A 25975-nucleotide genomic window follows, 5' to 3' on the forward strand; every position below is an offset into this window, starting at 1 on the left:
GGTGTGGGAGCTCAGCATCAGGGGAGCCGGGGAGAGAGGGGGAGCTGGGGAAGTGGGAGAGGAGGGGAATTGGGATAGAGGGGGGATAGGGGAGAGTTGAGAAGTGGGAGCGGAGAGCTAAGGAGTGGGAGAGGGAGGACTGGGGAGTGGGAGTGGAGAGGAACAGGAGTGGGAGGGGGGGAACAGGGGAGTGGAGAAGGGGGGAACTGGGCAGTGGGAGAAGAGGGGAACTGGGGATTGGAAGGGGGGGTGAACTGAGGAGTCAGGGGGGGTGGTGGGGTGATGATCTGACCTGGCCCTAGATTCCCCAGCTGGGATGGGGCAGTGGGCCACCACCGTCTTGCTCGTCTGTGCTGTCTGTGGCCTCTCCCAGCCAGGCAGCTCCCCAGGCCTGCAGACACTGACCATTGCTGTGGTCCTGCCCCAGAACAACACCGTCTACCCATGGACCTGGCAGAGGGTGGGCCCAGCTGTGCGGCTGGCCCGGGATGCCATCAACCGTGATGCCAGCCTGCTGCCAGAGCACCGGCTCCGCTACGTTTTCGGGAACTGTGAGGATAAGCAAGGTATCTGCTCCGAGGCCATTGCCCCACTGGTGGCCGTGGACCTCAAGTTCGCCCACGATCCCGACGTCTTCGTGGGGCCGGGCTGTGTCTATGCAGCGGCCCCTGTGGCGCGCTTCACCGGCCACTGGAAGGTCCCCATGGTGACTGCCGGGGCCCCAGCCTACGGCTTCACCCGGAGGTCGCCCGAGTACCCACTGCTGACCCGGAGTGGGCCGTCTCATGGCAAGCTGGGCGAATATGTGGCCCACCTCCACCAGCGCTTCAACTGGACCAGGCATGCCCTGATCATCTACAGTGACGAGAAGACTGATGACCGGCCCTGCTTCTTCGCTGTGGAGGGTCTGTACCAGGAGGTGGTGGCCTTCAAGAACCTAACCGTGGTCGATGTACCTTTCAAGGAGAGCGGGGCTGTGGACTACCCCTACCTCATCCAGGAGATCGCCCAGAAGGGACGCAGTGAGTACACCTAGGCCGTTTGGCCCATCAACTCTGCGCCAGCTGCTCGCCAATCCTTTACCACGGGCCACGATAATTGTCTTCATCCAATTGCAAGCCTTCTGTTTTCAGCACGCTTATGGCAGGGAGTTTCAGCCTATTCCCTCCCCTTCCCCCAACACCCCCCACCCCCAATAATCTTTGCCTCACCGAGATCCCACGTTTAAGGTCCTTTCCCATCTGCCTTCCTCCATCCCCCACCCCTCCCTCTGTCAGCGTTCATTTCCCATTCATATGGAGCCTCCCTCCATACCCCTTCCTCCACCTGCCTTTATCCCTCTCCACCCCTGCCCCTAACCCTTTATCCCCCTCTCCTCCCCTACCTCTATCCCCTCACCTCCCCTGCCTCTATCCCCTCTCCTTCCCCTTCCTCTATCCCCCCTCTCCTTCCCAGTCTCATCTCCCCTCTCCTCCTCTTCCTCTATCCCCTCTCTTTCCCTTGCCTCCATCCCCCTCTCCTTCCCCTGCCTCTGTCCCCTTCCATCTCCCCTCCCTTACCAGTCCCCCTTTAAACCTCAACCACTCCCCGTTGGACAATTTCACTTCACTCCAGGGAAGAGCGATATCCCCCCACCCCCAACCCGAACTCCCTATCTAATTTAACGGAAACCATTTCATGCTTCCCAGATGTTGCAGTCAATATCCATTTTAACAGGGGCTTGTGGGAGAGAGAGAGTGAGAGGCAGGGGAGAGAGAGGGGGAGGGAGGGAGGGAGAGAGAGAATTAAATCAGGTGAGACATCTCATTTCTTCCCTGTGCTGGGGTCCAGATTAGAGACCCCACACTCCATTTCTCCACCTCTTACCTGAATGTCTTTGATTCACTAAACAATTTCACAAGAAAATCGGGGCAGTAGGCCACTCTGCCCCCTTTAGCTTGCCCTGCTGACCGACATGATCGTGACTGATCTACGCTGGCCTCGGAACCTGTCCTGTCCCAGTTTCCCACAGCTCTCGGTTCCCCAATCTACCAAATGCCCATCTCCATGCCCTCTCTTCACCAGCGATCGGGACTGCGGCTTGAATCCCGCGCTGTGTGTAAGGAGTCTGTACGTTCTCCCCGTACGTGGGTTTTCTCCGGGGGACTCTGGCTTCCTCCAACAGCTTGAAAAGTACTGGGGGCTGTAGGTTAACGGGCTGTAAATTGGACGGTGTGGACACATGGGCCGAAATGGCCTGTTACCACGCTGTATACTTAAATTAAACGCTTCTAACGATCCAGCCTCCACAACCGTGTGGAGAAGAAAATTCCAGAGGTTCACTGCCTTCGGCAAAAAGAAATATCTGGGCACCTCTCGATTTAAATAACCAGCCCTTATCTTGATGGAGCTGCAGAACTAGGTTATTCAGCCCATCGAGTCTGCCCTATCATTCAACCATTTCCCCACTCAGCCCCGCTACCCGGCCTTCCCCCATTACCTTTGATGCCCTGGCCAATGAAAAACCTTTAGAGTAGTGTTCAGCACAGTGCCGTGACTTGGGTTTGAATTCCACACTGTCTGTGAGGAGTTTGCACGCTCTCCCCGTGTCTGCATGGACTTCCCCTGGATGCTCTGGTTTCCTCCCACTGTCCAAAATATACAGGGGTGGTGGGTGGGGTGGTTGTCAGTTGATTGAGATCTTTGGGCGGCAGAACCCCTGTTCTCTGGCACCTAGGGGGGGGATTGGTTGATGACTGATAAGCAAAGTTTTCCGGTTGCTTGAGACTGAATGGAGAAAACTAATGGCGAGACGCGCCAATTTTACACTTCCATATTTTTTTAACCCACTTATTTTCTGCCATTTTTTTTTTGCCAGTTGCTTGAGGTTATTGGTTGCTTGAATTCCAAATAACAGGGATTTTACTATAATTAACCTATGAATCACTGCCTCGAATACACCCTATCCCTCCACAGCTGCCTATGGCAACAAATTCCCTAGATTCACACCCTCTGTCCCTTCGTGTAGTGTTCTCCCTCAAGTGAAATATACGAGACATCTGACGCTGGTCAATTCCCTCACGATCTGTGCCCGTGGAGGCATTCTAGACATTCCAATTTTCCCCGGCTCCTGTTCCTACACGGCGGACACAGCTTCTTCCTCTCTGCCCCTGTGGGTTCCCCTTTCTATCCCACACATTGTAATCAGGTTGGCCCTCTCAGTCAGGAGTCGAGCCGAGTCTGTCCCTTGGTGTTTCGAGTTGCACTTCGGATAAACCTACCCTCTCTTCCCCACGAGCAGAGAGCAAACTGCTGGAGAAGTATATCACAAAGTTCTGTCGACTCCGCGGTTGAAGGGACACCAAAAGACTGCTGGGTCAAGCTGAATCGGAATTTATGGTCACGAAATCTGCTGTCTCGCGGCCGCACCACATTGCTGGAAACCGCATCTCAGAAATAAATAAATAAGAGGAAGTGGCTCAGTGTCCGTTCAGAATTCTGTTGGGGGAGGGGAAGATGCCATCCTTGTGCCACTGGTCGCTCATCTTCAGGCTCCTGCACCTCCTTGCTGATGGGTGGCGAGAGGTCCTCGAGGAGAGGGGCTGCTTTCTTTAGATGCCGCCTCTCGATGAAGTGGAGACTGGTGCCTGCGATGTCAGTGGCTGAGTTAATAACTCTGCGGTATTTTCATGTCCTGCGCATTGGCACCTGCATTCCAGACAGTGACACATCCCGTCAGAAAGCTCCTCATGGCCCACTGGGCGGAAATCTGCAAGAGATTTTGGAGACATCCCAAATTTCCTCAAACTCCGCACGAGCCTCCTTCATGGTCACATCGACATGGACGCTCCAGGGCAGACCCTCGGAGGTGCTGACACCCAGGAATTTGAAGTTCTCGACCCTCCTCACTGTTGACCCCTCGATGAGGGCTGGGTCGTCCTCCCCCCACCCCCTACCACCCCACCTGGCTTCCTCCTGAAGTCCACAACCAGCCCCTTTTGCTGACATTGAGCACAAGGTTGTTTTGTGTTTCACCACTCGACGAGCTGATCGGTCTCCCTCCTGCACCCTTCCTCATGGCCCCACCTGTGATTCTGCAAATTTGTAGGGGGCATTTGAGTCGTGCCTGGCCCCACAGTCGCGGGTGGGGAGGGAGTGGAGCGGTGGGCTAAGCGCACATGTCCATGAGGTGCGCTTGTGTTGATTGTCAGTGAGGAGGAGACATTTCTGATCTCCTCCATCTGTGGGCTTCCGATGAGGAGGTAAAGGATCCAGATGCAGGGGGGGAGGGAATGGGGGGGTGCAGAGGCCCTGGATTTGGAGCTTGTTGACCTGCGCTGAGGGCTGGGCTGTAGTCAGTGAAGAGCAGCAAGATGTGCCTGTTAACCAGGTGATCCAGAGCAGTAGGACAGACGTTGATAATTCCCCCTGCCCCGCTCGCCCTCCACCCAGCAGGGGCTGATCAAACCACTGAGTTCTTCCAGCAGTAAAACACAGGTCTGCAGACGCAGGGATTGAAGTTAGCAGGTCAAACCGTGTACTTCGTGTAGCAAAGATAAAGATACAGGACCAACGTGTCGGGCTTCAGCCCTTCACCAAGGTCTGAGTGGAATGCAGGCAGGCATTCGAACGAAATGGGACGGGGGAGGAGCAGGGACCTGCAGGCAGGAGGTGATAGGTAGATGAGGGAGGGAAGCTTCAGCAGCAAGTGGGGGGAGGGGGGAAGGGAAGGAGGTGGAGAGCTGGAGGAAAGGAGACAGAGGGTGCAGTAAAACCCCCCTGGTATCCGGCATCTATGGGGATTGGTTGATGCCGGATAAGTGTAACTTCTGGTTGCTTGAGACTCACTCCTAGAATCCCTTAATCAATACACCTGCATTAAGAATAAACAATTTAAAAGAAAACAAATACTACACTAAACAAACTTCACTCGCATGAATATATAAACCTTAAAGCTTTTTACTTTATTTTCAGTCACATTCTTTGAAAACATTTAACCGTCGCTGCATCTGCAGGTTCCTCCCCCTCCACAGAGGCGCCCGGAAGACAAACAATAACATTATAGCTAATTAACCCCAACCAACCCAAGTTTACAGATAAAGCCTCTGACCGGAATGACTCTTTCTGAGCAGGGATATAGTCGCCCCACCAGCGAGCGGCATCAACCAGCTCTTCATCATTTTACTCAAACACAATTTTATCCAAACAGCTGCTATGAGCAAAGCGCAACCAGGGCCCTCCCTCCGCTGGCTGAATATTCACTCCCATCTTCACCAAGGGTTTACGTGTTACTTCAGAGAACAGTTACTTTTACAATTTTAAACTTGCGCTTTTTTTTAAAGCAATTATTTTATTCTTAATTATTTTAATTTTAAAATTAACTTTCCTTGATTTTTTTTGCCGGTTGCCTTGTGTTCTGAACTCCTGTATTGAGTCCAGGAGTTGAGATGTTATGGTGAAGTTGTATCAGACATTGGTGAGGCCAAATCTGGAGTATTGTGTACAGTTTTGGTCACCGAACTACAGGAAAGATGTCAGTAAGATTGAAAGAGGGCAGAGTAGATTTACTGGGATGTTGCCCGGACTTCATAGAAAGGTTAAACAGGTTAGGACTTTATTCCCTGGACTGTCGATGAATGAGGGGAGATTTGATAGAGGCATTTAAAATGATGAGGGGGACAGACAGAGTAACTATAGGTCATTTTTTTCCACTGAGGGGAGGTGAGATACAAACCAGAGGACATGGGTTCAGGGTGCGCAACGAGCTGCCAGCTGAAGTTGGGGTCAGTTTAAGGAATATTTAAGAACCATTTGGACAGGTACATGGATGGGAAGAGTTACGGAGGGTGATGGATAGGGTGCAGGGCAGTGGGAAAGGGAAGAATAATAGTTGGGCATGGACTGGAAAGGCCTGTTTCTGAGCTGGAATGTTCTATAGTTCTAGCGCGGCCTCAGATTGCCTCTGTCGAACCCACTCAGGTCCACCTTCCATGGTGAGATAGAACGGACCTGGACGGGGCCCACAAATAGAGTTTCTCCAGCCTTGTGTTCTTTTCTTCCACACTGTTTTGAAAATACTGTTGTAATATGTGGAAGGAAGCATATTCCCATTCTATAAACTCGACCAGACGAATTAATTAATCTGTCCGTTTGGTGGTGTTGCTTCAATTCATCAATCTCTGAAATTCTTCTCAGGGTAACTCAATTTGAAATGTCTCTCTCCATTCTTCAATACCTTGATCTATTTTCCTGTCACCAAGGCTGTGGTGAATTTGGAGAAATGGAAATGAGCCAGTCGCTGAGAATTGCGGGTGGGAGTAAATTGGATCTGAGAAAGATTTTCATTATTGCAGTGCCATCCACAGGCTTCACTATCCAGCGCTTTTAAAATTGGCAGGTTTCCCTGGGTTCGTTTGGCCAGATTTCGACCATCTCATGAAGCCGGGACAGAATCTACTCAGAACTACAGAAACGTTGGCACCCCTAGTTCTGTCTCCGCATGACCTTCACCGCCCCTAGATCTGTCACCGACACAGCCTTCACTGCCCCTAGTTCTGTCATTGGCACGACCTTCACTGCCCCTAGTTCTGTCACCAGCTCGACCTTCACCGCTCCTAGTTCTGTCTCCGGCATGACCTTCACCGCCCCTAGTTCTGTCATCAGCTTGACCTTCACCACCCCTAGTTCTGTCATTAGCTTGACCTTCACCGCCCCTAGTTCTGTCACCAGATCGACCTTCACTGCCCCTAGTTCTGTCTCTGGGACGACCTTCACCACCCCTAGTTCTGTCTATGGCACGACCTTCACCACCCCTAGTTCTGTCACCGCCACAACCTTCACTGCCCCTAGTTCTGTCTGTGGCACGATCTTCACCGCCCTTAGTTCTGTCACCAGCTCGACCTTCACCGCCCCTAGTTCTGTCACCAGATCGACCTTCACCACCCCTAGTTCTGTCTCTGGGACGACCTTCACCACCCCTAGTTCTGTCTCTGCCACGACCTTCACTGCCCCTAGTTCTGTCTGTGGCACGACCTTCACCGCCCCTAGTTCTGTCACCGCCACGACCTTCACCGCCCCTAGTTCTGTCTGTGGCACGATCTTCACCGCCCCTAGTTCTGTCTCTGGGACGACCTTCACCACCCCTAGTTCTGTCTCTGCTATGACCTTCACCGCCCCTAGTTCTGTCTATGGCACAACCTTCACTGCCCCTAGTTCTGTCATCGCCAAGACCTTCACCGCCCCTAGTTCTGTCTGTGGCACGATCTTCACCGCCCCTAGTTCTGTCTCTGGTATGACCTTCCCTGCCCCTGGTTCTGTCTGTGGCCCAACCCCGCCATCGAGCAAACAGCAAGGCTAGGGATGGAGGGAAGGGGGAGGTGCGCAGGCCAACAGATGAAAGGACACCCTTGGACATGGATTAGAGGACAAATCGCATCCCTCATCTGATACCCGCTACCCTCTTCGGCCAGTCTCGAGCCTGGCGTGAGCTCCTCGACCACAGTCACCAGCAGCCTGCATGGGGTCCCCACCTCAAGTTTCCGCCTGCATGTTCACCAGCCGCAGAGCCCCTTGCAGGTCCGCCGCCGCAGTCTCCATTCCGTAGGGGATCGTCTCCTCTCCTTCTCAAATGAGGGGGTGGGAGGGGGGTCGGTCTCAAGTTTTCTAGTGCCCTATGCCAGTACTCCGCTTCCCCAGAGTCTGCAACCCCTCGAGGCCACTGCCATCTTGGGCCTAGCGGGATTTTAAAATAAAACCAGCATAATTTTTTTTAAATAACAGTTTAACTCTTGCATGGAACTGTCAGTAATTGGGTGGTAGGACCTTGTAGAGCAGCGCTCTGTCTCCCCAGATCCGCACCAGCAGAAGAGCTGCCATGTCAGCAGCGCCACCATTTTAAAAATATTCTACCTATACCTGGCGCCACCTGCAGCGATACTCTGTAGGGCCGATCAGTTATTTACTCATGATTGTTGCTCAACCTGCTGTGTGTTGACTTTACTGGATATCATGCAAAACAGAGCCTTTTACTGTGACAAGAACCAAGCCAGTTCAATTCCCTCACAACTAGGACTGGTGTTAATAAGAAGCAACACTCCAATCCAGGCTTTTACTCACTGACGCACAGTAAATAACTGAGATTGAGACTACAGGCTTTTAGTCACAACATCCGTGACCTGGGCTTTCTGGGGTAGGGTCAGGGTGAGGGAGGCTTTATACAGGGTCACGAGGGAGGGGCCTCAGGTACAGTCGCAGGTCAGGGGCCGAGTCATGTCATCAGGAATGCCACGCAGTTCGGCAGTTCGCCGCACCCACACTGAGTCAAAAAAGACCCTGTGATTGGATTGCAATCCACAAACGTGCCGAAGAAACTCAGCAGGTCATGGGGCATCTGTGGGAGGCAACGTTTCGGGCTGAGCCCTTCATCAAGGTAGGGGCCGGATTAAGGCTGACTGATGTCCCTAAACACAGCCCAATAATGGCTCCCCCCAACCCTTCCATGGTCAAACTGACGAGACTTTAAGACCCAGTGAGTGCTGAATGTGAAACAATAGATTTAAAATGATGTTTTCTTCCAGGCCGGACCCCACAACAATATTAAAAAACCTGTATTTATGTTTTTTTAAATTTATTGTGAGGATCCCCTTTTTGTGGGGCCCGAGTTCAGCTGCACCTTCGTAAATCCGGCACTGGACCAAACTCTGTGGGGCCCCCTTCTCTCGGAGCCTGAAGCCCATGATTATTTTGCTTTGTAGTTAATCCAGGCCTGCGTCAAGGTGTAAGCAAAGATTAGGCGGGTGCCTAAATGGAAAAGGATGTGGGGGGATGGGGGGGAACGAGAAAGGGGCAGAGGGAGGAGCAAAGGTGAAGAGGTGAGTGGGAGGGTGGAAGCGATTAAAAGTTGAGAAGCATTAGGGGCAAGAGAGTAGCCCTGAATGGAGAGGGAAGGGAAAGGGAAAGGGAGCTGAAGGAAGGAGGATAGGGGGTGGGGGGATGCGGGCTGCACTGGGTGGCAACATTAGAGGGGGTGACACCAAAATGATCATCTATAACGTGCTTGTGCAGGGTTTCAGCAGAAATTTATTATTTTTTATAAAAATATCCCTGTCGTTAGTTAGAACAACAAAAGCATTTTTCGTAAGCCCAGCTTTCATGTAGCTACGAGGCTAAAACTCGATGTTCATTTACTTTTTGACCCTCCTACTGTGCTCTGGTCAGACCCGTCATTATTACCCAATGACAACGATGCTTCGAGTCATGTAGTTCCATCTGCATCAGCAAGCGCTGTTGCTTTTGTTGCTGCCGTGTGTATGATGTTGTAATTTAAAGGTGTGACTTTAATTTTGCCCGTTGTTTATCTCACTGCCATCGTCATTACATTCAGGGATCTGGGGATTTACGTTTACAAGTAACTTTAGCACCAAAAAACATGACTCAGGATTCTGTCTGGTCTGGTATGGAAGGAGGTCCATGGATGGGGGGGAGGGGGGGAATGACAACATGAGTTACTGCACCAGAGTGACACTGACCCTTGTGATGCCACTGAGTGGAAGAATGGGGGGAGAGACTTGGGGAGAGTGGTTTAACCGAAACTGGGGAAGTCGACGTTAATGGTGGCTGGTTGAAGAGGGCTGTACAGAATATTACACTTTCTTTGCGGACGGTCTGGCAGTGCACAAGGCCTCGGAGAGGAACGTCAGTGTGGGAACAGCGTGTGGAATTAAAATGGTTGGCCACCAGGAGGCCCCCACTATGGCAGCGGGATAGAGTGAAGCTGCGCAAAGTACAATCTCCTGGTCTGTGTCCACACTCTGATGTAGAGGTGCACCAGATGCAGTAGACGACCCCTACAGATTCATTGCTTCATGTCGAAAGACTGTTTGGGGCCCGGAATATGGTGGTGAGGGAGGAGGTATGGGTGCACCTGCATAAATTCCTGCAGTCATGGGGGAGCGATTATTGTCACCCTGCCTCCTTGTTCTACCCATCTATCCTCTTTGGAAAGCAGGCAGGTCTGGGGTGGCTGGGACTTCTGCCCTCTTGAAAAACTTCAGGAGTGCTGAGGGGAAGGGATAGGACAGTGAGGGGCCCTTCTGGACCACCAGACCTGCCCCCTGCTCCCATTTACACCCTGCAGTCAGCTCACGCTGACTGGCATCCGACTCAGGTCCACTTATGTTCCTGGCCAGCCGGGATGTGAAATAAAAACTTGGGGAAAAATGTGGGCTATGTGGGGCGATAACTAGATTTCCAGCTGCCAAAATGATCCCTGTGGCCCCTGGGTTTGGGACTGGGAATCTAAGCTTCAGGACTAAAATTTGGAAACATTTCCTCATGCAGAGGGATTTGGCAATTTGGAACTTTGTTTTGCAATCAGAAGCTTACTCCAGGGCAGCTGTGGATTTTAAATCTGGGACTTAGAAATTCTTACTGCTTCAGGGAAGAGGAATTGAAATCTGTCCCCACTCACCTGGACAGATAGAAAGTGTCCCCACTCAGACAAGTAGAGCATGTTCCCACTCACCAAGACAGGTAGAGAGTGTCCCCACTCACCTAGACTGATAGAAAGTGTCTCACTCACTTGGACAAGTAGAGCATGTTCCCACTCAGACAAGTAGAGCGTGTTCCCACTCACTGAGACAGGTAGAGAGTGTCCTCACTCACCTAGACAGATAGAAGGTGTACCCACGCAGACAAGTAGAGCGTGTTCCCACTCACCTAGACAGGCAGAGAGTGTCCCCACCCTTCAACAAGGGTCGATGCCGCAGGGCCTTCAGCAAGGGTCCACGACCTGTTCTCGAGCATCATCAGAAGAGAGTGAAATTGATGACCCCGTCCCTTTACCATCCTCACTGTCCAGCAACTAATTTGAGTTGAATCCTCCAGGCCCAAGTGGGCTTTCGGCTGTGGATGTTGATGGGTTTTGCAGTGTGGGAGAAAGGTATTTAAAATGTAATTATAAATCATGGTAGGTGCGGTGTTCTCTTTCGGTTTTCTGGAACGTAACCCCATCATAAGTTGAGGAGCGCCTGTAAGACACAACATCCCTATCTTTACATCCCCTCTCATAAATAAGAACGTTCTGTTGCATCATTCCTAATGACTTACAGCAACCGCACGAGAGCGTTTGGTACAATCCAGCTCCCGCTGAACCTCCGAACACTGTAGTCTCTCTCCGTGTGATTAAAAAGCGTTTGCATTTTTCTCGGGGTGAGTGGACAGGTTCACATGTTCCGTATCATGTGCCTGGCCTTCGTCCTCATGGTCTTCATACATTACCAGCAAATTTTCCTCCTCCATATCCAGTGGCTTCACCCAAGTCATCTTGATGGAAACAGTAAATGGTTGAGGCTCCAACAGTGTTTGCTATGGGACACTACTCATTGTCTCTTGCCAACAAGAGAAAGCCCCGTTAAAGCTGTTCAAGTTTATTTAAATTTAGACATATAGCACGATGACAGGCCATTTTGGCCCACGAGTCCGTGCCACGAAATTTACACCTCATTAACGTACACCTCCGGTACGTTTTGAACGGTGGGAGGAAACCAGGGCCCCTGGGGAAAACCCACACAGACACGGGGAGAACATGCAAACTCCTTACAGACAGCGCAGGATTTGTACCCTGGCCGCAATCACTGACATTGTAAAGGTGTTGCGCTAACCACTATGCCCACCTTGCTGCCCTCGTCATCCGAATGTACAAGAACAACCTGATGAAACAGTGTTCTCTGGTCCTTGGTGTAAAACATGTAGACATAACTCACATATAGACACAATACACAGGCAGGACAAGTATTCGGAGATATTAATAAATAAATACTGTTTCATGAATATGAGGGTCTCGGAGGGTCAGTGCGAGCAGTTCCTCTAGTCTTTCAGCGTTCTCACTGCCTGTGGGAAGAAGCTGTTCCTCAGCCTGGTGGGCTGGCTCTGATCCTCCTGGATTTCTTCCCTGACGGGAGCAGATGCTGTGTGCGGGGTGGAAGGGGTCCTCGATGAATTTACATGCCCTCTCCAGACAATGATTCCAGTAGATCAGGTCGATGGGTGGGGGGTGGGGGGGTTTGCAGGGAAGGAGACTCCAGCAATCCGCTCTGCCGCTCTTCTGGTCCTGTCCTCCAATCCATTTCTCTGCAGAGACCGTCCCACTCTGTGATGCAGCCAGCCAGGACAGAGCTCCTGGAGAAGGTTGACGTGATACACTAGTGGTAGCAAAAAGTCCAACTCCCCTCTACTTATAGCAGAAATGAACAGCTGTGGGGGGAAAACATCACATATAACAAAGAATAAATGCGACACTATTGTAAAGGTCTGGCCGCCACACCTGGACCACATAGAGGCCCAGGGTAATAAAGTAACTATTATATATAAAAATATAGTTTCCTAACTATACTCGATACACTTCAAATATACGTAGGCTCTGATGGTGAACGGATCTGTATGTATGGAAGGGGTAAGAGGGTATACTTTGTTTTTGTTTGAATTCTTTGAGGAAGTGATGAAAGGAATTGATGAGGGTGGTGTGGTAGATGTGGTCTATGTGGATTGGAGTAAGGTGTTTGATAAGGTCCCCCATGAGAGACACATCCGGAAGGTCAAGAGGCAGGGGATCAGGGGGACCTTGGCTGTCTGGATAAAAAAAGACAGTTTGCAGAAAGAAGACAGAGTAGTGGTGGAAGGGAGGTTCTCTGCATGGAGGGGCAGTAACTCGTGGAGGGCCCTCGCTCTTTGAGATTTTTATAAATGATCTGGATGACGACACAGAAGGTTGGGCAAGTACGTTTGCAGGGTGACATAAAGATTGGAGTGATTGTAGGTTGAGCCGAAGGTGGTCAGAGATCGCAAGCGAACGTAGACAGGATGCAGAGTTGGGCAGAAAAGTGGCAAATGCAGTTTGATCCAGACAAGTGTGAGGTGATGCATTTTGGCCGGGACAAATCGAAAAGCTGGGTACAGGTTTAACAGTCGGTTAATTAAGACCACGGATGATTGGAGGGATCTTGGGGTTCATGTCCATACATCCCTCAAGGGAGTTGTTCAGGTTGATGGCATAAAGCCAATGGGATTCCGGACTTCAGTAATAGGGGGATTGTGTATAAGAGGAGAGAAGTCATGTTGCAGCTTTATGTCTATGGTGAGACCACATTTGGAGTATTGTGTCCAGTTCTAGTCACCTCATTATAGAAAGTTGTGGAGAGGGTGCAGAGGAGATTCACCAGAACATTGCCTGGATTGGAGAGCATGTCTTATGAGGCAAGGTTGGTGAAGCTGGTACTTTTTTCTTTGGAGCGTTGAAGGATGAGAGGGGACTTGATCGAGGTCTGCAAGATTCTGAGAGGCATAGATAGGTTGGACAGCCAGTACCTGTATCCTAGGGTGGGAATAACAGCCACTAGAGGACATGTGTACAAGATTAAGGGAGGGGAGTGTAGGGGAGACTTGGGGGGGGGTTTCACACAGAGAGTTGTTGAGGCCTGGAACGTCTGGCCAGGAGTGGTGGTGGAGGCTAAAACATTAGGGGCCTTTAAAAGACAATTAGACAGCCACATGGATGAAAGGAAAGTAGAGGGTTATAGGGTAGGGAGGGTTTAACACTTTAATACAGTTCAGCACAACATGGAGGGCCGATGGGCCTGTACAGAGCTGTCATATAACCATAAAACAATTCCAGTATGGAAACAGGCCATCTGGGCCCTTCTAGTCTGCACCAGTTTAAGTGAACTCCTCTAGTCCCACCTTCCAACTCCCTGGCCAGAACCCTCCAATCCCCTCACATCCATGAACTCATCCAACCTTCTCTTAAATGACAAAATTCACCCTGCCACAACTACTTCTTCCGGAAGGTCATTCCACTCAGCCACCCCTCTCTGAGTGATGAAGCCCCCTCTTATGTTACTTCTAAACCTTTGCCCCCTCGCCCTTAGCTCATGACCCCTCGTTCCAATCTCCCCTACCCTCAAGGGGAAGAACCTATTCACTCTATCTATGCCCCTCATAATTTTAAATACCTCTGTAAAATCCCCCCTCAACCTTCTACGCTCCGATGAATAAAGACCCAGTTTACTCAGTCTTTCTCTGTATTCTAATGTTTGTAAGAAAAAGTTTAATGCATGGTCTATTTAAGAAAAAAAATTGAAAATAAAATATTCAAAAAAAAGGTGGTCATGGCGGAGGCCAGTAATTGCACCCATCTCCGCCATCTCAGAAAGTGCAGTAGCTGTGGTCCCTTCCTGACTAGTGAGGAGACGCGGTGTGTCCAGGATACTCGTTGGCCAACCAATCTTCTCTCCACACCTGGAGAGGTTCAGGGCCTGAAACGTTGATTATATCGAGATCTCGAGATTCCTTTGTTGTCATGTAATAGTACAGAACATGTAATATTACACAAAATCACTTTCTGCCTGCCGTGAGACAGACATAAAGTCGCCATCTGTGTCGCCCGGTGGCCCCCTTCCAGTTAAGGGGAAAGAGGGACCAGAGAGAGGCCCATGGATTCGCATTTGCAGCCACTCCTGTTCGGGTCCATCGGCCGCTCAAGCCCCGGGTCCAAACCTCCGAGGCGATTGGTGCCTGACACCCCCTTCCCCCCTCAGCACCCTCCCGAATCCCAGCTCTGACGCCTGGTTCCAGCAGCCCGTGCAGGACCCCCTGACCACGAGTCACCCACAACCCGCGTGGGTACCCCCCCTGCCGCTGCTGAGCCCCTCTCTGGTCTGCTATTGGGGTCACCCTCCTGTTGGTATATTTGCTTCCCTTGAATGCTGTGTGACTGCTTAGTTTCTCCAGCACTTATGTGCATGAAGTGTCTCTCCATTCTCATATGCTACCCCGCACCGTGAATTTTCAGCCCAACATGTCTGTTTCATCCAACCCAATTGCATTTGCCAGCACCCCACCCATATCACTCCAAACCCTTCCCCATGCATGTCTCAATGACAATTGCCATTTCTGCCACCTCCTCCAGGATCCCACCATGAGACTCATACTCCCCTTTCCGCAGGAGACTCCCTTGGTCCCTCCTCCCTCCCCACCCATTGTCCCCCTGGGACATAGCCACATGACCGCAGGAGATGCTCCACCTGCGCCCTCACCTCCATTCAGGGCCCCAAACTGTCTTTCCAAGTGAAGTGACACTTCACTCGTGAATCCGCCGGGGTCGTCCACTGCATCCGGGAACTCCCGCTGTTACAAAAGAGAGACTGGATGCAGACCGGGAGGTCGCTCCGCTGAGCACCGCAACAGTGGGGATCTCCCAGTTTCCGCCTATTTTCCTGTCCCATTCCCTTGCCGACATGTCCATCCATGGTCTCAAGCACTGCTGGACTGAGACCACCCGCAAATTGGAGGAACCACACCTCATCTTCTGACTGGGTTCCCTCCAACCGGGTGTCAGTAACATCGACATTTCCGGCAGCTTCGATTAAACCCACCCCCCACCCCTTTCTTCCCCCGCCCTCTCTCCTTTCCCTGTCTCCTTTCATGCAGACACGATAAATTCTACCTCATCCCTGATTCCATTGACATCTTTTGTTGGTCTGGATTCCTCCCCCATTGTTAGAATTTGGAGACTTTCTGATATATCCTGCTTCTGCCTTTTCTGATCTCACCTTGAAGACGGGCTCAGGCCCGAAACGTCAGTCTTGTATCTTTGTCTCCTATAGATTTTGAAAATACCAGCTGAGTTCCTCCAGCATTTGGGCGTGTTTACCACAATCAACAGCATCTGCAGCCTGTCGTGATTCACCAAATGATAATTGCTGCCATTGATACCACTTCCTCTGGCAACTTGTTACACAGACCCATCCCCATCCCTCCACCCCCCCCCACCCCCTGTTGGCAGGGAAAGAGAGAAACTAACTGCATTCTGTACTTCTGCTTACAATTCAACAAGGCTAGGACTGACAGGGAACTCCTTACTTGGCAAAGGTCGTGAAAGACGATTTACAACTGGCCAAGGGATTAATGAATCCCGAGAGAATTCTGTGAAACATGTACTTGTATGGAGTGGTTGCAAGTTCCAGAACACTGGAAGTTCTGATGGTGTAAATATGTGACTTGTCAACCATGAGGCAGACTCTCTTGGGCTGAGACTAGCTGCTCGTGGCAGAGCTTCTTGCTGTAACAGAGTTCTCACGCTTTGCAAAGTGATCAAAATTTGCTTTTTCAGCTGTATAAGTGTTTGACACCCCCTCTGTCCCCTTTCCCTCTCACCTTAACAACACGACGTTTTAGATTCCCCTGATCTGGGAAAAAGGACAATTAACCTGATCTCGTGATTTTATAAACCTCCATGAGGTCACCAAAACCCAAAGTGCTGGTTGTTGTCTTCAGCATGGGTGGGGGGGGGGGGGGGAACCAGATCCAGTGATCACTGGGAGTCACTATCCTGGAGCATCTTTCCTGGGCCCAACACACTAATGAAGAAAGCATGTCACCGCTTCGACTTCCTCAGGAGTTGGCAGAGGTTTGGTACGACATCGGAAACCCTGGCAAATTTCTACAGAGGTGTGGGTGGGAAAGTGTGCCGACCGGCTGCAGCACTGTCTGGTATGGGGGAGACACCAACACCCCTTGAGCGTAAATCCCTGCCAAAGGTAGTGGACTTGGCCCAGGGCGTCACAGGCAAAATCCTCCCCACTGTCGGGAACATCTGCAGGAACCCGGCCCCATCGGAGGGCAGCAGTGACCGTCAAGGATTCACACACTGCTGTCTCGGTGCCACATGAGTCACACCAACCAGGTTTGGGACCAGCTGCCGCCCCTCCACCATCAGACTCCTCAACGACAAACTCAATCAAGAGACTCATTTAAAGACTCTTACAGTTCCACTTTTTGAGTTTTTTTCTCTCTATATTGCACAGTCAGTTTGTTTACATCTTTTTAATGGTTTACGTGTGTATGTTAAGTCTGTTTTTTTTTGCATAAGTGCCTGGCCCAAAAGGAAAGAAGAATCTCTGGGTTGTATGTGGTGTATGTACCCTGACAATAAATGTTCCAGGGGGAAAAGTCTCGATCCACCCAATAAGATCTTCACTCTCCGTAACATTCTTGTGAATTTCTTCTGCACCCTCTCCACCTTTAATGGCATCGCTCACAGAACATATTCACTGCTATAAAGAATAGTAGGCTCGTCGGACCCGATATTCCACCCCCCCCCCCACCAATTACCTTGATCAAAGGGCTTTCATAATAGCTTCTGACAACATACGTGTTTCAAGCACCTTTCGAGCTGAAGAACTGAACGTTCTGTGTGGGCTGCAGAGACGAAAATTTAATACTTGGCTGGTCGTTCAATTTTCAGTCACTAACAGCACATCAGAATCAAGATTTATTGTCACAAACACATCATGAAATTTGTTCTTTTGCAGCAGTACCACAGGCGCCAATATCACCGTGCGGGTATATCTGAAGGTAGGGCATTCCTGAGAAACCGTTTGTAAACCGAAAACTCACAAAGTGAAGACCCGTTGGAGGCACTGCAGATAAATAAGAGTGAAACCCACTATAATTTATTCGTAAAAGCGAACACGGGTTTCTTCGTACAAGCGAAGTTTTGTAATTCGGGTATTTGTAGAGTGGGGCTTACCCGTGCAAAGAGGAAGTGAGGTAGTTCCTCCAGTTCATGGCCCGTTCAGATGTCTGATGGCGGAGGGGAAGAAGGTGTCCTCAAGCTTGTCTTCCGGCTCCTTCCAGATGGTAGCAGAGTGGTATGGGTGGTGGTGGGGTCCTCGAGGATAGAGGCTGCTTTCTCGAGACACCGCCTCTCTCAGATGTCCTCGAAGGAGTGGTGCCCCTGATTGCACTGGCCGAGTTCCCAACTTACTGAAGCATTTTCATTGGGATCTCCGTTCCAGTCAGAATGCTCTCCACGGTAGAAATTTACAAGTGTCTTCATACCAAATCTCCTCAAACTCCTCACAAAGCCGCTAGCGAACCTCCTTCGTGGTTGCGTCAACACCAGGGCCAATCCCCAGAGATGTTGACACCCAGGAATTTGACCCTCTCCACTAAGGACCCCTCGGTGAGGATTGGGTCATGTTCCCCTGACTCCCTCCTGAAGTCCACAGTCATCTCCTTGGTTTTGCTGACATTGAGCACAAGGTGGCTGTCGTTACACTGTTCAAAGAGCTGATCGGCCTACCTCCTGTTCACTTCCTCGTTGGTGCCATCACTACCTCGTTGGTGCCATCACCAAATGTGTATACGGCATTTGAATCATTCCTGGCCATGAATGGGGAGGGAGTGGAGCAGTGGGCTGAGCACACATCTGTGAGGTGTGCCTGTGTTGATAGTCAGTGAGGAGGAGACGTTGCTTCTGATGTATGCGGACTTCGGTCTTCCAATAAAGTCAAGGATCCAGTTGCAGAGGGAGGTGCAGAGGCCGGGGTTTGACCGGCAGTGAGGGCTCGATAACATTGAAGGCCCACCTGTAATCGCTGAAGGGCAGCCTGATGTCGCATTGCTGTGGCCCCGGGTGATCCAGGGCTGAGCAGAGAACCAACAAGATTGCACCTGCCTCGGAGCCCTTGTGACAGTCGCCAAAACCACGCCCAGAATTTCAGAATGGCAAGCACTGAGAAATTAATCTCAGTGCCGCTTCACCAGCACGGATGGCACAGCGGTTAGCGCAACGTTGTTACAGCGGCAGTGGCTGGCGTTCAAACCCCACGCTGCCTGGAAGGAGTTGGTACGATCTCCCCAGGGGCTCCAATTTCATCCCACTGTTCCCAATGTACTGGGAGGAATGTAGGGCAATTGAGTGTCATTGGGCAACAGGGGCTCACGGGCCAAAAAGGCCTGTTACCGTACTGTGTGTCTAATTCAAAAATTTAAAGGACCCGGGCAAAATCTCACAGCCAATGTCCAAACTGCAGGTGCCAGTATTTGGGGATAAAAACAGGGAGTGTTGAGGATACCCGTGAGGTCAGGGTGCCTCTTCAGATAGAGAAACAGTTACCTTTTCATGTTTTGTAGAATGAGTTCACCTGCTTTCTCTCTCTTCAAGTCAAGTCCAGTTTATTGTCATCTGATTGTACGAGGTCAACCCAACGAAACATCGTTCTCCGATCCTCAGTGCAAATCATGCAGACACACAACAAGACATAACACACCTACAGACAAACAATACATACGCAGGACAAGTGTTTCATCTCTACAAATAAATAAATATAGTTTCATGAATATGAGGGTCTCGGAGGGTCAGTGCGAGCAGTTCCTCTGGTCGTTCACGATTCTCACTGCCTGTGGGAAGAAGCTGTTCCCCAGCCTGGTGGTGCTGGCTCTGATCCTCCTGGATCTCTTCCCTGACGGGAGCATCTGAAAGATGCTGTGTGCAGGGTGGAAGGGGTCCTCGATGAATTTTCCCACCCTCTTCAGACAATGATCCAGGTCAATCATGTCAATTTTGGATGGTGGGGGGAGACTCCCTGCCGCTCTTTTGGTCCTGTGGACTGAATCCTCCGATCCGTTTCTCTGCAGTGACCGTCCCACATTGTGATGCAGCCGGCCGGGACGCTCTGGATAGAGCTCCTGGAGAAGGTTGACATGATGATGATCAGTAATCTTGCCCGTTTCAGTCTTCTCAGTAAGTGCAGTCGTTGTTGTGCCTTCCTGACAAGTGAGGAGATGTTGTGACAGGTCACTAGTTCAGTAAACTCCAAGGAACTTGGTTCTCTCCACTCTCTCCACTACAGAGGTGTCGATGTGTAGTGGAGGGTGGTCGTTCCTGGTCCTCCTGAAGCCCACGATCATCTCCTTCGACCTGTCCATGTTGAGACTCAGGTTGTTACTCTCGCGCCACATCACGAGATTCTCCGCTTCCTCTCTGTAGAGCGACTCATCGTTGTTACTGATGAGGTCGACGACCGTCGTGTCGTCTGAAAACTTGACAACCCTGTTGGAGCGGGATCTGGCGATGTAGTTGTGGGTCGGTCATGTGAACAGGAGCATTGGGCCCACATCCCCAAGGGGTCCAGTGCTCAGTGCAACGGTGCTCAATGTTCTGCTACCGACCATGGCAGACTTTCTGTAAGGAAGTCCAGGATCCAGTTGCAGAGAGGGGTGTTGAGTCCCAGCAAGGCCAGCGTCTCCACCAGCCTCTGGGGAATAATCGTGTTAAGTGCCGCGCTGAAGTTAATGAACGATGCCTGGCGGGTGAGGCATCATTCTTCAGATTCTGAAGAAAGGATTTCACCTGCATCTCTCTCTCTCTCTCTGCGCACAGACTGATCTAAGCATTTTAAGCGACCCTGTTGTAATCCTGCACAGAAACACGGCCTCTGGATGTTCCTAAATGAAAAGGTCTGCTGTGAGTGTAGTTTAATGCCCAGATGTTCTGGAAGAACCAAGCAGGTCCCGCAGTGCTCTATAATGCAGATAAGTAACTAACGTTTCAGTCCTGAGCCCTTCGTTTTGTTTTCATTCAGCTCCAAAACACTGGTTACTTATCTTTGTTATGAAGCAGCCATTCTCAGCAGGAGCCTGACGGGAGCCCCCTTCTCCTGGGGGCCACAGCAGCGCAGCCGTTACAGTGCCAGTAACCCGGGTTCGAATCCCTGTGCTGTCTGTAAGGAGCGTCTACGTTCTCCCTGGGCCTATGTTGGTTTCCCCTGGATGTTCTGGTTTCCATCCACCCTTCAAAATATACAGGGCCCAAAAATTAATTTGGGTGTATTCGGGTGGCACGGGTTTAAATGGCGAGAATGGACTTCTACTGAATAGGAAACCAGCTCATGGGTTACCTGCGTCATGTTGGTCGATGGTAAAATGTTGGCCCCATGTCGAGTAAATCTGGTGAGATATGGGCAACGGGATCTTTAATATCCACTGGAGATGTCACTAGAGCCCTGGCTCCATATTTGTCTGAAGGATGAATACTGCACAACGATAATCCCCCCCCCCACCAACAGTGTGGGGCTCCCTCAGTACTGCCCCTCCCACAGTGTGGGGCTCCGTCAGTACTGCCCCTCCCACAGTGTGGGGCTCCCTCAGTACTGCCCCACCCACAATGCAGAGCTCCCTCAGTACCACCCCTCCCACAGTGTGCAGCTCCCTCAGTACTGCCCCTCCCACAGTGCGGAACTCCCTCAGTACTGCCCCTCCCACAGTGTGGGGCTCCCTCAGTACTGCCCCTCCCACAGTGTGGGGCTCCCTCAGTACTGCCCCTCCCACAGTGCAGAGCTCCCTCAGTACCACCCCTCCCACAGTGTGGGGCTCCCTCAGTACTGCCCCTCCCACAGTGTGGGGCTCCCTCAGTACTGCCCCACCCACAGTGTGCAGCTCCCTCACTACTGCCCCTTCCACAGTGCGGAACTCCCTCAGTACTGCCCCTTCCACAGTGTGGAACTCCCTCAGTACCGCACCTCGCACAGTGTGGAACTCCCTCAGTACCGCACCTCCCACAGTGCAGAGCTCCCTCAGTACCACCCCTCCCACAGTGTGGGGCTCCCTCAGTACTGCCCCTCCCACAGTGCGGAGCTCCCTCAGTACCGCACCTCCCACAGTGCAGAGCTCCCTCAGTACTGCCCCACCCACAGTGTGCAGCTCCCTCAGTACCACCCCTCCCACAGTGGGGAGCTCCCTCAGTACTGCCCCTCCCACAATGTGGAGCTCCCTCACTACCACCCCTTCCACAGACAGGTTGTTGTAAGAGCCGTTGAAACTATAAAGCCCCAGTAAGACCAAATCTGGGTACAGTTTTGGGTGCTGTCTTTGAGAAAAGTCGTGTTGGCATTGGAGAGGGTTCAGAGATTTACCAGAACGATACCAGGAATGCAAGGGTTAGCAGGTGGGGAATGTTTGTCAGCTCTTGGACCGTGCTCATTGGAGTACAGAGGGATGAGCAGGGGGGTGGGAGGGTGACCTCATGGAGGCATTTTGAAAGCTGAACAGAGTAGATGTGGGCAGGATGTTTCCCATGGTCGGAGAGTCTAGGACCAGAGGGCATAACTTCAGGATAAAAGATAGTCAATTTAAAACAGACATGTGGAAAAATTCTTTAGTCCGATTAGTCAGGGCATCAAGGATTACGTGGAGAAAGCCAAGCAGTGGGGCTGGGTGGGAGGATGTATCAGCTCCTGATTTGAATGGCAGGTCAGACTCAATGGGCCGAATGGGCTGACTTCTGCTCCAATGTCTTGTGACATATAGGGTGGGCAATGCAGTAGTGAGATGGGAAGAAAGTTGCATGGCAGAGAGTGGTAAATCTTCTCTCCCTCTGAGCTCTGTGGAAGCTCAATAAAATGAGTTCTTCCAGAGACCTCCAGATGTCTGGTTATTAAGGGAATTGAGGGGTAGGTGGGAGAGCTGCCATGATGAATGGTGGAACAGATTGGAGGGGGAGAATGGCCACCACCCCCACCTCGTTCTGCTGATGGGCTGACGTGTGCCTTTGTTCCTCTTGCTCCCGGGCAGTTGTCTACATTTGCTGCTCTCCCGACACGTTCCGCCTGCTACTCCTTCACGCCAAACGGGCAGGCATGACGGGCGGGGACTATGCCTTCTTCCACGTGGACGTGTTTGGGGAGAGCCTCCAGAAGCCATCACTGGTGCCATGGAGACGGGGGGATGAGGACGATGCCGAGATCAAGGAGGCCTACGGGGTAAGTCGCGCATCTGCCATCCAGTACTGAGAGGGTTGCGGTGGTGGGAGGGAGCGGGGTTGGGGAATGGGAGTGGGGAAGTGAGGATCAGCGGTGGGTGGTTCTGGTCAGATGTCGGGCAGCAGGTGAAACTCAGGAGGTCAGGCAGCCTCCGTGGTGGGAGAGACATGGTCGATGTTTAGGATGAAATGAGGGGCGTAGTAGGGGAGCAATTAGTGAGAAGGGATGAGTGGATATTACAGAGGGAGTGGCATAGAAGGGACGACATGTCTGGTGTGGGGGTCACACTGTGGGTGAGGGAAATGTAGGAGGGTAACATGTTGGAGGTGGAAGCTTGTGGGGTGGTAGGTGAGGGCAAGGGGAATCCTGTTGTCCTGTCTCGGGAAAGTGGGGGCCAGGACAGATGCATGGGAAAATGGAGGAAATCTGGGGAAATGGAGGAGATGAGGGGGGAAAACAGAGAAGACAAGGGGAAATGGAGAAGATGAGGGGAAATGGAGGAGATGTGGGGAAACGGAGGAGATGTGGAGAAATGGAGGAGATGAGGAGAAACAGAGGAGATGAGGGGAAATGGAGGAGACAAGGGGAGATGGAAGAGACGTGTGGAAATGGAGGAGATGAGGGGAAATGGAGGAGATGAGGGGAAATGGAGGAGACGTGGGGATGCAGGGCTGAATTGATGGTGGAAGCCACATTTGTTTTGAAGAATGGGGACATCTCTCGGATGCTCTCGACTGGAAAACCTCCTCATTTCTGAAGGCCTTTGGTAAGGTCCCACATAAGAGATTGGTGGGCAAAATTTGAGCATGTGGTATTGGGGGTAGGGTACTGACGTGGATAGGAAATTGGTCGGCAGACAGGAAACAGAGAGTGGCGATTAACGGGTCCCTTTCAGAATGCCCTTCTAGTGGGGAACCACTGGGACCGCAGCTATTTACTAAGAATGGATTGAAAATAACTTTAGCAAATTTGCGATGGGATGAAGCTGGGCGGCTGTGTGAAATGTGAGGGGGCTGTGGTGAGAATGCAGGGGGACTTGGACAGATTGAGTGAGTGAGCAGATGCAGTTTAATGTGGATCAACATGATCCACTTTGGTGGCAGGAACGGGAAGGCAGACTACTGTCAGAATGGTGTCACATTAAGAAGAGGGGAAGTGCGACGAGACCTCGGCATACTTGTTCATCAGTCACTGGCAGTAACCGTGTGAGTACAGCAGGCAGTGAAGGAAGGTAATGGATGCTGGCCTTTGTGACAAGGGGGAGACGTGTGTAGGAGCAGAGAGGTCCTTCTGCAGTTATACAGGGCCCTGGTGAGTCCACACCTGGAGTATTGTGTCCAGATTTGGCCTCCAAGTTTTAGGAAGGACGTTCTTGCTATTGAGGGCAGGACTGCCGTATGTTGAAAGATTGGAAGGACTGGGCTTGTACCCACTGGGATTTAGAAGGAGGAGAGGGAATCTGATTGAAACATTATTAAGGGATTGGACACGCTAGAGGCAGGAAACCTATTCCCAATGTTGGGGGAATCTAGAACCAGAGGCTACAGTTTAAGAATAAGGGATTGGCCATTTAGAATGGAGTTGAGGAAGAATGTCTTCACCCAGAGAGTTGTGGGTGTGTGAAACGCCCTGCCCCTGAAGGCAGCGGAGGTCTGTTCTCTGGGGGCTTTCAAGACGAGTTAGATAACGAAATTGAGGGAGAAGACAGGAACGGGGCACCGATTGTGATAATCGGCCATGTTCGCAGTGGATGGTGGGCTGGCTCGAAGGGCCGAATGGCCTGCTCCTGCCCCTATTGTCTATCTAGGGAGCAAATATGATGCAGACAGAGGAACTGAGAGAAGGGAATAGAATCCTTACAGGATACTGGGTTTGTAGTCGAGGTAGTTGTGGGAGTTGATAGGTTGGTAAAAAAATGTCTGCAGGAAGTTTGCCACCCGAGATCGAGACAGATCGAGAAAGGGAACAGGGTCACTGGAGATGGACTGAGTGAATGTGAGGCCGGGGTGAAAGGGGAGAGAGTCGCCAGAGGTGGACCGAGTGAGGCCAGGGTGAAGGGGAGAGGGTCGCCGGAGATGGACTGAGTGAACATGAGGCCGGGGTGAAAGGGGAGAGGGTCGCCGGAGATGGACCGAGTGAATGTGAGGCCAGGGTGAAAGGGGAAAGGGTCACCGGAGATGGACCAAGTGAACGTGAGGCCGGGGTGAAAGGGGACAGGGTCGCCGGAGATGGACCGAGTGAACGTGAGGCCGGGGTTAAAGGGTACAGGGTCGCTGGAGATGGACCGAGTGAACGTGAGGCCAGGGTGAAAGGGGACAGGGTGGCCGGAGATGGACCGAGTGAATGTGAGGCCGGGGTGAAAGAGGACAGGGTCGCCAGATATGGACCGAGTGAACATGAAGCCAGGGTGAAAGTTGGCAGCAAAGTGGATGAAGTTGACGAGCTCATCACGGGAGCTTGATGCCGCACCGATGAGGCGGGGAAAGAGTTGAGAGGCCTTGCCTGTGTGAGCTGGCAGCATGGATTCCTCCTTGTAGCCAACGCAGCTGGGACCCTTGGATACCCATCTGACTTGGAGAAAGTGGGTCGAGTCAAGGGAGAAGTTATTGAGCGCAAGTTCTGCCCGACAGAGGAGAGTGGTGGTGGGGTGGGGGGGGGTACTGGTTCAGTCGGCTGCTGAGAAAGAAACTAAGGGCTTTGAGATCTTCTGAGGGAGGGGTTGGGGGAGTGAGACTGATGGGTTAGCTTTGGAAGTGATGGGCCAAATGGCCTCATCCTGGATTGTAAGATTTTGGCTTTGACTGTTTGACTGTTTTGCTCTTGTGAGGTCGGTATTCCATGACCGTGGTCAGTGTTAGGGTATGTGAGGGGTCAGGGTAACAGTTTTATAGAAGACATAGGAGCAGAAATAGGCCATTCAGCCCATCAAGTCTGCACCACTTTAATCATGAGCTGATCTTTTCCCCACTCAGCCCCATGGCCCGAGCCTCTTCCCATAAGCGTTGATGCCCTGGTTAATCTAAAACCTATCAATCTCTGCCTTCAATACCCCCAGTGGCCCGGCCTCAACACCCGCCTGTGGCAACAAATTCCACTGATTCACTTCTGGCTGAAGAAATTCCTCCGCATCTCCATTCTGAGTAGAAACCCTTCAATCCTGAAGTTGTTCCCTCTTGTCCCAGACTCTCCCACCATGGGGGATCAACCTTTCTACACCTACTCTGTCCATGCCTTTCAACATTCGAAATGTTTCAATGAGATTCCCCACCTCACCCCCCCCCCCCCACCCCCATTCTCCTAAATTATGAGTACAGGCCAAAAACCCTTTCATTCCCGGAATCATCCTTGTGAACCTCCTCTGAACCCTCTCCAACGTCAGCACATCCTTTCTTCAACAA

General features: G+C 51.5%; 1 protein-coding gene across 1 annotated transcript in view; it reads left to right on the forward strand.

Moving 5' to 3' along the window:
* The first annotated feature begins 312 nt into the window (after positions 1–312).
* The window catches only part of LOC138762888 (atrial natriuretic peptide receptor 1-like), an 81725-nt gene continuing 56062 nt past the window's right edge, over positions 313–25975 (forward strand). The window contains exons 1-2 of the mRNA XM_069936406.1: positions 313–1022; positions 22390–22577. Coding sequence (XP_069792507.1) covers positions 317–1022; positions 22390–22577 — 894 coding nt within the window. The 5' untranslated portion in view covers positions 313–316. The remainder of the gene's footprint in view (positions 1023–22389; positions 22578–25975) is intronic.

The sequence above is a fragment of the Narcine bancroftii genome, chromosome 5 (assembly GCF_036971445.1).
Source record: "Narcine bancroftii isolate sNarBan1 chromosome 5, sNarBan1.hap1, whole genome shotgun sequence".
Classification (NCBI taxonomy): domain Eukaryota; kingdom Metazoa; phylum Chordata; class Chondrichthyes; order Torpediniformes; family Narcinidae; genus Narcine; species Narcine bancroftii.